Source organism: Semicossyphus pulcher, unplaced genomic scaffold, assembly GCF_022749685.1.
Source record: "Semicossyphus pulcher isolate SPU_LCO1_2020_fin unplaced genomic scaffold, fSemPul1.0.p SCAF_19, whole genome shotgun sequence".
NCBI classification, from domain to species: Eukaryota; Metazoa; Chordata; class Actinopteri; order Labriformes; family Labridae; genus Semicossyphus; species Semicossyphus pulcher.
In genome coordinates this window covers 180,001-192,854 of record NW_027211692.1, presented here as the reverse complement: position 1 = coordinate 192,854, position 12,854 = coordinate 180,001, and the positions used below count along the sequence as shown (strand labels likewise).

Sequence of the window (12,854 nt, the reverse complement as noted above, 5' to 3'; positions counted from 1 at the left end):
ACTGGCAACTGAAATGTTAACAAACCTTGGTCATTAATAAGTTGGTTAACTAAGACAGTTCCATGCTCCATCCACTCCTTATAAAACAGTGATTTGTGTTTATATAGGATGTCTTGGTTATTCCACATATAATATCTGGTTGGTGAGAAGTTATGCTTATAGATTGTTTATTGCTTGTTTATGAAAGTTTGACAGTTTGTAGTTACATTTCAACACAAACCGTATTCCACCTGTTAAATTAAATACATGTGCAGCAAAAGACTTCCAGAAGATGTTCTTCTGTCTGCTGTTAATTAACCAATTCATCTTAAAAGAGCTATGGAAAGTTTCAAAGGTTAACACATCCAAGCCACCATCCCTCTTGGCGTTACACAAAGTATCTTTCTGTTCTTCCAGATAAAGTTAAATACATTTTGATCTAGTTTCTCAGAAACTACAGCGGGCATTTCTAGTGCTGGAGACAAATATACAGACCTTGATCTTCCTTCAGCTTTAGATAACAGCGTTCGGCCATTTAAGGATAGATCCCTCATTAACCACATATTGAATTTTCTTTCTATTTGTTGATTTATTGGTTCAAAATTTGCCTCTGAGCGTCTGTTTTCATTTTTGTCAAGCACTACAGCCAGGTATGTCACAGTTTGTTTAATAGCAATCTCACTCATTTCTACCAGATCACAGTGTTTAAGGGGGAACAGCGCTGACCTGCTGAGGTTCATTGTCAAACCAGAGGCCTCAGAAAACTCCCTGACGCAACGCACAGCTGCGTCAAGTTCATTTAGGTTGGACAGAAAAATTGTTGTGTCATCCGCTAATTGAGCTAATTTGAATTCTCTACCTAAAGCCCTTATACCCTGAAAGTTGCTTCTTTTAATGTGTTGCCATGACCTGTGTGACCAGCAGGAACAAAAATGGACTTTGTGGGCATCCTTGTCAGATTCCACGGCTGATGTTAAACCTGGGCGTTGTACCATTTGTTACCTTCATTGAGCTGTTACTTCCTTTATTAAGAGTTTGAACTGCCCTCAGAAACCTATTTCCAAAAGCCAAAGCACTGAATGGCTTTAAACATAAACTGGTGACTGACTGTGTCAATGCTTTATGAAAATCAACAAATAGAATAAAACTCTCATCTGGTATAAATCTGTTATAATCTATCATATCTAATATCAGACGAAGATTATTTACAATGTTCCTCCCTGGCATAAACCCGGATTGTTCCTCATCAATAATATCAGCTAATCCTATTTTTAACCTTTTAGCAAAGATGAGAGCGAAAAGTTTTGCATCATTATTTAACAGACTAATCGGTCTCCGGTTTTCAATGCTTAATCTTTCTTTGGCTTTGGAATCAGTTTTATCAATCCCTGTCTCAGAGTGTGGAGCAGCTCCTGTTTTTCTCGAGCCTCTTCAAACAGTCTCGCTAAAAATGGAGCAATTGATTGTTTAAAGCATTTATAAAATTCCCCTATTATCCCATCATTCCCGGGAGCTTCGTTATCCTTAAGGGCATCAACACATTTTTGCACCTCTGTTATAGTTATTCTGTGGTCACATATTGATTGGAAATCTTGATCTACTCTTCTCATGTCCGGTTGTATGGTTTGAAGGAATGAAGCCATTGTGTCTTGGTTCAAGGGGTCAGCCAGATACAGCTTCTCATAAACGCTCAGTACAAGTTGTGAGATTAATTTTCCATCTTCACGTACAGAATCATTCATTTTAAGTTTGCACAAGGAAGATATTTCATGATTCCTTTTTTCTAAACTGAAGAAGTATTTTGTGCACTTTTCCCTCCTGGATCTGATGAAGGCACCTCTCGCCTTTCCCTGGTAGATTTTATCCAGTCTGAGAGTCAGCCAATTCTTCCCCTTCATCGCTGCTCGGGTCACTTTTCTCTGATAAGCCAATGATTTGGGTGATAAGTTGTAATTCTTTTTCTTTATTGTAGCTGCTGATCCTTCTGCGTAATCGTATGGCTAACTTTCTAATTTCATATTTCATTCATTCCCAGTATAGTCCAAATTTCTTTAGCATGTTTGCTTGTCTCCAGCATTTATCAAAGATTTTCTGGCTTTCCTTTACAAATTCTTTATTTTGAAACAGAGTTTTGTTTAATTTCCAATAATCTCTATTCAACTTCTGCCAATCAGATCCAAGGTGGAATTGAATTGCTACAGCCTTGTGATCTGTCAGTGTTGTGGGTTCTGTTGATTAAGTCGACCTTATTTCCTAGTTCTGCTGAAGTTAAAAATCTATGTGGGATTGGAGGGATCTATCCTTATTGCTCCAAGTGTATACTTTTCCTGTGGGTGTCTTTGTCTCCATGTGTCAGTCAAGTTCATTGTTTGGTTTTGGGAGGCCATCTGTCCACGCTTTCATCAAACACTGTGTTGAAATCTCCTCCCCATAACATGTCAGCAGAGGGAAACAGTGCCAGCCACTGATGAGCCTTATTTTCTGCAGTTGAAAGGATGATGTTATTGAGAGTTTTACTGTTGGAAGCGTAAATATTGATCAGGATAACAAGAGATTGGTTGATATCTGCCAACAGAATGATCCATCTGCCATCTTTATCCATATCATGCTTTATAACCTGCCCAGCAAATTTCCCCTGAAGGATGGTGACCCCTGCTGAGCGATTGCTGCCATGAGAAAACCAAGCCTTTCTTCCCCATTGACTCCTCCAGGGCGACACACCTGCTTCAGAAGAATGTGTTTCTTGGATGAAATAAAAATGTGCTCCTTTATTCTGAAGAAAAAAGAATAAGCTCTTCCTTTTCACCTCATTCTTGATACCCCTGACATTGACAGAACACACACACACACACACACACACACACACACACACACACACATTAATTAACATAAACAGACCAAAAAAGGAGAAGATGCAATATTTTTAGAGAACAAGGACGTGATACTTTAAGAAGGAACATTTGGACTATTCCTGAAGAAAACCTTTTTTCATTTATAAAGAATTTGAGAAAAAAAAAGGATTTTCGAGAAAAACGATGCAATATTTGAGAAAATAGACTTAGTACTTTTGGAGAAAAAAAACAACTATTTCTGGATAAAATATTTGAAGGAAAAAGTCAGATTTATAAAGATAATTGCCAAAAAACATGTAGAATTTCAGGAGAAAAGATGCAATATTTTAAAGTCATACTTACACTATATTTAGTTTATTGAGTTTCATAATACATTTCCTTCGAATCTATGAATGTAAACATTGTATTCATTCTGTAGGTTATGTGCAGAGGAGGTTTTGTGTTACATCTTTCATGAAAATAGAAGGAGATCTCATGTAATGTATACAATGTTACAATGTTACTACTTCATGTAGCAGACACTTTTGTCCAAAGTAACATACATGTGAGAGTTAATACAACACAAGCAACGATCAGACAGGAGGGGGCGGAGTCAGTAAGAGCCGACAAACAGCTTCAGGTGCGATCGGACACAGGTGCTGACAGGAAGTGCACAGGGTGTTTAAATTTTTTTTTTTTTTATCATCAATGACATCAACAAGGCCAATGTAGTCATCATCATCATTATGAAAATCCTTGTCAACAGCAACAACATCCTTGATGTCATCATCATCAACAGCATCATCATCATTAAGGTCAGAGGTCATAAAGAGCTGGGTCTTTAGCTTCTTCTTAAAGGTGAAAGGGACTCTGCGGACCGAATGGAGTTTGGTAGCTCGTTCCACCACCGGGGGGCGACAGAGGAGAAGAGTTCTTTCATCCATTTAGAGATATCGGCAGGGCATGACGACATCCATGCTGAGGCGGTAGTGTCGTCTGGTGGGAATGACAGGAAGAGCTGGGTATTGTCTGCATAGCAATGGTATAAGAAACCATGATGATTGCACCAAGTGAGGTGGTATATATTGAGACGAGAAGGGGACCGAGCACTGACCCTTGAGGCACCCCAGTGGATAAGCTCAGAGAGAGTGGAAAGGAGGATTTGGTGGTTCACTGTGTCAAAGGCAGCTGACAGATCAAGCAGCAATAGAGCTGAGGACTGTCCAGCAGCTTTAGCCAGACGCAGTGATTCTGTTACCAACAGTAGTGCTATTTCGGTAGAGTGGCCCGCTTAAAGCCAGACTGATTTGGGTCCAACAGATTGTTCTTGGACAGAAGGTCAGTGAATTGATTAGAGACTGTGCGCTCAAGTATTTTTGACAGGAAGGGTAGAAGTGAGACTGGTCTGTAGTTTTCGATCTGGTTTGGGTTGATTGTGGGTTTTTTGAGCAGTGTGGTGACCTGAGCTTGCTTGAATGCAGTGGGGAACACACCCGCTGACAGCGAAGAGTTGATAATGTGCGACTGCAGGGTTAAGTGTGGGGGAAATGGTCTGTAGGAGGTTTGATGGTATTGGGTCCAGTGGTCAGCACGGCGTTGAGAAACTGGAGGGCCGGCATGGAAGCTCGGCTACAATCCGCTGCAGATAGGGTCAATCTCACACGGAATTTATCCACTTATAAAGACGTCTCACCTAAAAATCAATAGTGGAATCGATTGTACGCCATATTTGAATAATTCACCGTGGTTCACTTTTCAGTAAGAATGCCTCTTTATTTGGCTCTACTTTGTGTGGACTGCAACACATGCGTGTTACTACGCCTGCGTGTTACTACGCCTGCAGCGTGCGGTGTCGGATCAGCTGTTTGTGTCAGCGGTTTGTAGAAGAGACAACAGCCTAAAGAAAACACAATGTTATGGAAACGACAAAGTGCCGCTCACAGTGGGGACCAGAGGACACTGTTGTAATTAAGTAAAGATTTATCTATAGAGCACTTTTTACAAAGTGCTTCACAAACACAGGAATAAAAACAAATAAATAAAAGGCAAAATCACAAAACCATAGAGGCAAAAAACAAATCAGCAAAACAAGAACAAACTTAAACACAAGAAAGGGATGGGGAGCTACAAGAAAGCTTGTCCATACAAATTCAGATTCTGCAGATCTGATCAGAAAGTCGGGGCTACAACAGCACGATGACCTTTCGTTCTGGTATTAGAACGTGGGATTGATAGCAGGCCAACATTAGAGGAGCGGAGAGGAAGTAGAATATGGGACTAGAAGGTCTGAAATGTAGCTGGGGGCGAGCTCATGCAGTGCTTTATATGCAATTAACAGGATCTTGTAGTTTTTTCTGAATTTTACAGGAAGCCAATGGAGGGATGCAAGAACAGGGGAGATATGGGACCGACGACTGGTTCTAGTTAACAATCTGGCAGCTGCATTTTGAACTAACTGTAAAAGGTTGAGAGATGATTGGCTGAGGCATGTAGAGGGAATTACAATAATCCAGGTGGGAGAAAAAAAGGTGTGAATAAATAGCTCGAGATCAGAAGAGGAGAGTACTGATCTGATTTTTGCAGGAAACAGGACTGGACGAGCTCAGTGATGAGATGGTCAGAAGACATACACTAGTCGAATATGATTCTGAGATTGTTAGCTGTAGGCTTGATATTTGATTGAAATGGGCCAATAAACTGTTCAACTGCAGAGGTGAAGCTATCTGGTCCAATTAAAAGTATTTCAGTCTTATCAGGATTTAAATGAACAAAATTTAGAGACATCCACTCTTGGATAGCGGCTAAACAATTGTGAAGGGAAGACAGTTGGTTCAGGTTATTTGGATTTGCAGAGAAGTAGATTTGTGTGTCATCAGCATAACAGTGGTAAGATATACATCATGACATTGGCTAAACAAATTACCTAGAGGAAGCATGTATAGTGAAAACAGAATTGGTCCAAGGACCGAACCTTGTGGAACTCCACACAGCAGAGGAGGAGGACACACGTAAAGTAACACGTATGTGTTGTGGTCCACACAAAGTAGAGCCAAATAAAGAGGCGTTCTTACTGAAAAGTGAAACGCGGTGAATTATTCAAATATAGCGTACAATCGATTCCACTATTGATTTTTAAGTGAGACGTCCTTATAAGTGGATAAATTACGTTTGGAATTGACCCTACCTGCAGCGGCATGTAGCCTAGCATCCATGCAGGCACTCCGGCCGGTTTCTAAACACCGGGGCCGTGCTGACCGGCATCCACTGTTTGTAGTACACCTACTAAGCATCTCATACAACCCCACTTCAAACAAACCAAACTATCCCTTTAATTTAAACTGGTTCATTTTTATTAAAATCAAAATTCGTCTTCATCATTGGGTTCATAATAATCTTAATCATTTTCAAAGGACAAAAGAGTTCAGCTCTCTCATCACATGACTGTGCTGTTGTCAGCCCGCAGGGGCTGCAGCATTATGGGAAATGTAGGCGTGTAGAAGTTTATTTCTTTTTGACTTGGTTCATCTAAATGTTAAAGTAAGTCCCCCTGCAGGTCAAGATGATGGCATGCATCCTGATCTATAAATAAAACCAACCAACCAATCAGCTGCCTCTTTCTGTTTCCACAGACAGACCCAGGATGTATCGCCTCCTCCAATTGGCTGAATGTTCTCTGTCTTTAGAGAAAACTAAAAATAGAAAATCCCTGAAATATAAAAATCACAAAGATGCCTTCATAGTTTAGTTTTAGATTCTCCCAGTGAAGGAACTGAAAGGTAGAACTACATCTCTACTTAATAAATGAAAATTAAAATCTTAATGAATCAATGATCACGCTTCCTCTTCATTTAATCAATTTAATTATTCAGACTGAGGATGATTAGAAATTAAAGCTGAAACATACAAACTGTTCAGTCTGAAGGTAAATAAAATCAGAAAACATCATCGTGTTTCTGAATCACTGAGGAGGAACAGTTCAGGGAAAACTTCTTCTTCTCTTCCTCTCTGAGCGTGCTCACTGATCCCACAATTAGCTTAGAATAGCATTAAGTTAGCTCCGTCTGTTTCATGTTACGGCTGGAAAGTACTTCCTGTTCAGCAGCCAATCAGAGTGCTGGGTGGACTGAAGCTCTTCTTCATGATAAGCTAAGCTAAGTTGAGCATGTCTTGACTGCAGCTGTTGACTGAACACAGAGAGAAATCCAGAACACTGGACACTGGAATTTAGAGGAAGAGAGGAAGAGGTGTGACCTGAATGCTGATCTACAAAATAAAGGTCTGAGAGTTAATAAAAGGAGTTCAGGAGGATCAGGCCCCTCCCCTCAGGATCAGGCTCCTCCCCTCAGGTCCGGTCGGACACACTCAGAGACTCTTCTGGAAGCAGCTCCTCCTTGTCACTGCAGAGACGCACAGAGACATCATCCACTTATCATCAACCCATCATTAATGCATTCATCATCCATTCATCATTAATCCATATATCCGTCCCTCATTCATTCATCATTAATCCGTTCATCATTAATCTATAAATCCATCAATCATTCATTCATCATTAATCCATCAATCATTTATTCATCATTAATCCATTCATCATTAATCCATTCATCATTAATCCATAAATCCATCCATCATTCATTCATCATTAATCCGTTCATCATTAATCCATAAATCCATCCATCATTCATTCATCATTAATCCATAAATCCATCCATCATTCATTCATCATTAATCCATCAATCATTTATTCATCATTAATCCGTTCATCATTAATCCATAAATCCATCCATCATTCATTCATCATTAATCCATTCATCATTAATCCATAAATCCATCCATCATTAATCCGTTAATCATTAATCCATAAATCCATCCATCATTCATTCATCATTAATCCATAAATCCATCCATCATTCATTCATCATTAATCCATCAATCATTAATCCATAAATCCATCCATCATTCATTCATCATTAATCTGTTCATCATTAATCCATAAATCCATCCATCATTCATTCATCATTAATCCATTCATCATTTATTCATCATAAATCCATCCATCATTCATTCATCATGAATCCATCCATCATTCATTCATCATGAATCCATCCATCATTCATTCATCATTAACTTATTCATCCAGTGGTCCCCACAGTGTTTCTGCAGGGCCCCCCTTCTCTGGATGGAAATATTTTCACCTGCCTGTAAACTGTAAACAAGCACCTGATGCTGCTGCTGCTGTCACACGTAGTGTATTCCCATTATCAGCGGCACCTCACCGCGGTGCTCGTTAACGCTGTGGCCACATAAATGGACCATTCACGGAGCGGACGTGCCGCAGAGTGTTTACTTTTAGCGCACACCGCGTAATGGGGGGGGGGGGGGGGGGGGCTATAAAAAACTACTTTGAGGCACACCAACACTGTGGTCTCTCGATTACTCACCGTTGTACAGGTGAAGCCGAGGGACAGATCTAGTAGTTGTGACATATAGATTCATCGTCAGCCTTACGCTTTCACAAAATTGGCCATGCTAAGCTAACAGTGCAGAACTGCGTGCATTGTTTTTATTGAGCCTTGCTGCACCCCCCGTTGTTACTCCGGGCCGCCCCTAGGGGGCGCGCCCCCCAGTTTGAGAATCACTGCATTAATCCATCCATCATTTATTCATCATTAATCCATTAGTCCATCCATCACCCATTCATCATTAATCCATTCATCATCATAATCCATTCATTCATCATTAATCCATTCATTCATCATTAATCCATTCATCATCATAATCCATTCATTCATCATTAATCCATTCATCATCATAATCCATTTATTCATCATTAATCCATTCATTCATCATTAATCCATTCATCATTACTCCATTCATTCATCATTAATCCATTTATTCATCATTAATCCATTCATCATTACTCCATTCATTCATCATTACTCCATTCAATCATCATTAATCCATTCATCATTAATCCATTCATTCGTCAGGAATCCATTCATCATTAATCCATTCATTCTTCATGAATCCATTCATCATTAATCCATTAATTCATCATTAATCCATTCATTCATCATTAATCCATTTATTCATCATTAATTCATTCATCATTAATCCATTCATTCATCATTAATCCATTTATTCATCATGAATCCATTCATTCATCATTAATCCATTTATTCATCATTAATCCATTCATCATTAATCCATTTATTCATCATTAATCCATTCATTCATCATCATTAATCCATTCATTCATCATTAATCCATTCATTTGTCAGGAATCCATTCATCATTAATCCAATCATTCATCATTAATCCATTCATTCATCATTAATCCATTTATTCATCATTAATTCATTCATCATGAATCCATTTATTCATCATTAATCCATTCATTCATCATTAATCCATTCAATCATTAATCCATTCAATCATTAATCCATTTATTCATCATTAATCCATTCATCATTAATCCATTCATTCATCATTAATCCATTCATTCATCATTAATCCATTTATTCATCATTAATCCATTCATCATTAATCCATTTATTCATCATTAATCCATTCATTCATCATTAATCCATTCATCATTAATCCATTTATTCATCATGAATCCATTCATTCATCATTAATCCATTCATCATTAATCCATTCATCATTAATCCATTTATTCATCATTAATCCATTCATTCATCATTAATTCATTCATCATTAATCCATTTATTCATCATTAATCCATTCATTCATCATTAATCCATTCATCATTAATCCATTTATTCATCATGAATCCATTTATTCATCATGAATCCATTCATCATTAATCCATTCATCATGAATCCATTCATCATTAATCCATTCATCATAATCCATTCATTCATCATTAATCCATTTATTCATCATAATCCATTCATTCATCATTAATCCAATTATTCATCATTAATCCATTCATTCATCATTAATCCATTCATTCATCATTAATCCATTTATTCATCATTAATTCATTCATCATTAATCCATTTATTCATCATTATTCCATTCATCATTAATCCATTCATTCATCATTAATCCATTTATTCATCATTAATCCATTCCATCATTAATCCATTTATTCATCATAATCCATTCATTCATCATTAATCCAATTATTCATCATTACTCCATTTATTCATCATAATCCATTCATTCATCATTAATCCAATTATTCATCATTAATCCATTTATTCATCATGAATCCATTTATTCATCATTAATCCATTCATTCATCATTAATCCATTTATTCATCATAATCCATTCATTCATCATTAATCCAATTATTCATCATTAATCCATTCATTCATCATTAATCCATTTATTCATCATTAATCCATTCATTCATCATTAATCCATTCATCATTAATCCATTATCATTAATCCATTTATTCATCATGAATCCATTCATTCATCATTAATCCATTTATTCATCATTAATCCATTCATCATTAATCCATTTATTCATCATAATCCATTCATTCATCATTAATCCATTCATTCATCATTAATCCATTCATTCGTCAGGAATCCATTCATCATTAATCCAATCATTCATCATTAATCCATTCATCATTAATCCATTCATTCATCATTAATCCATTTATTCATCATTAATCCATTCATTCATCATTAATCCATTTATTCATCATTAATTCATTCATCATTAATCCATTTATTCATCATTATTCCATTCATCATTAATCCATTCATTCATCATTAATCCATTTATTCATCATTAATCCATTCAATCATTAATCCATTTATTCATCATTAATCCATTCATCATTAATCCATTTATTCATCATTAATCCATTCATTCATCATTAATCCATTTATTCATCATAATCCATTCATTCATCATTAATCCAATTATTCATCATTACTCCATTTATTCATCATAATCCATTCATTCATCATTAATCCAATTATTCATCATTAATCCATTTATTCATCATTAATCCATTCATTCATCATTAATCCATTTATTCATCATTAATCCATTTATTCATCATAATCCATTCATTCATCATTACTCCATTTATTCATCATAATCCATTCATCATTAATCCATTTATTCATCATTAATTCATTTATTCATCATTAATCCATTTATTCATCATTAATCCATTTATTCATCATTAATCCATTCATTCATCATTAATCCATTTATTCATCATTAATCCATTTATTCATCATAATCCATTCATTCATCATTAATCCAATTATTCATCATTAATCCATTTATTCATCATTAATCCATTTATTCATCATTAATCCATTCATTCATCATTAATCCATTTATTCATCATTAATCCATTTATTCATCATAATCCATTCATTCATCATTAATCCATTCATCATTAATCCATTCATCATTAATCCATTTATTCATCATTAATTCATTTATTCATCATGAATCCATTCATTCATCATTAATCCATTTATTCATCATTAATCCATTCATTCATCATTAATCCATTCATTCATCATTAATCCATTTATTCATCATAATCCATTCATTCATCATTAATCCAATTATTCATCATTACTCCATTTATTCATCATGAATCCATTCATTCATCATTAATCCATTTATTCATCATTAATCCATTTATTCATCATTAATCCATTCATTCATCATTAATCCATTCATTCATCATTAATCCATTTATTCATCATAATCCATTCATTCATCATTAATCCAATTATTCATCATTACTCCATTTATTCATCATAATCCATTCATTCATCATTAATCCAATTATTCATCATTAATCCATTCATTCATCATTAATCCATTTATTCATCATTAATCCATTTATTCATCATAATCCATTCATTCATCATTAATCCATTCATCATGAATCCATTCATCATTAATCCATTTATTCATCATTAATTCATTTATTCATCATGAATCCATTCATTCATCATTAATCCATTTATTCATCATGAATCCATTCATCATTAATCCATTCATTCTTCATTAATCCATTTATTCATCAGTTGGGGCCGTTTGGGGACCGCTGACTTAGAGCTTTGTAAAAGAAGTTGTATGTAAGCTCCCCTTTCTAAGAGTCTCTGGATGTTTGTAGATTATAGTTTAAAATCATCCCTCCCCTGTCTTTCGTGTGAATCACGCTGCTATTTGGCTAACTGCAAAAATGTAAAGATTGTTGTCTTAAACGAGAGCTGTCAGATCTGCGGTTCTGGCTCATGCTATGTGATGAATGGGATGTCATTCCTTTCTACTCAAATGACCTACTTGAGATTCACTCTAGTTTTTACTGACGTAGCCTTTCTGTTGGTTTTGGGGGGCTTTATAATAAGTGGCTTGCAGATGAAAGGCCTTCTGAGATTAGGTTTTTGTTAGAATTCCACAGTGCTCTATGAGCCCGACCAAATGTTGCTGCTTACCTGCTTTGGGGCGCCAGGTGGACCAGGAAACAATTTCTGTTGTCCTACGACAACTCTGCAGAGATGATCATCAAAGGCCTCTCAAAAATACCAATAATGAATAACAATGATGAACTTGGTTCTCTGTAACATCCTGCAAACTGCTTTCATCCTGAGACTTGACTCTGTGTAGCTAAAGCTCCTTGTGAACTTTCCTTTGAATCCTGCCATCTTCAGATGCAAAGTAGCAAGCTTGGAGAAGGTAGGTATAGGTAGTTTCACATACAGCCTTAAAGGTGCATCCTCTACGCGTGTTAAAGATCAATGCATCAGTTATTTCAAGGCTAAGGCAGGATTGTTTTACTCTATACATTAGTATTAGTAATACTAGTGGAAGCACTTCTTCGGTATGGCATTCTGTGGGTTTCTCAGGTGTGGTGAATATACGACCAGGGGCATGATCTCACCTTTCTCGATTTAAACCAGCAGAGCACTTAGATACTTCTGAAACTTGACAGAACTTGACAAGACACTCAAATAACCATTGCTAATACTAACGCCTCTTTCTGACCTTTTCTTCCATGATGAAATTCACCATGTCACCGCTCCCT

The 12,854-nt window shown here is 36.4% G+C and overlaps 1 protein-coding gene across 1 annotated transcript in view; it reads right to left on the bottom strand.

Moving 5' to 3' along the window:
• Nucleotides 1–6,653: 6,653 nt before the first annotated feature.
• The window catches only part of spint2 (serine peptidase inhibitor, Kunitz type, 2), an 18,274-nt gene continuing 12,073 nt past the window's right edge, over nucleotides 6,654–12,854 (bottom strand). Inside the window, exon 8 of the mRNA XM_069668059.1 lies at nucleotides 6,654–7,207. Within this exon, the coding sequence (XP_069524160.1) occupies nucleotides 7,153–7,207 (55 nt within the window). The 3' untranslated portion in view covers nucleotides 6,654–7,152. The remainder of the gene's footprint in view (nucleotides 7,208–12,854) is intronic.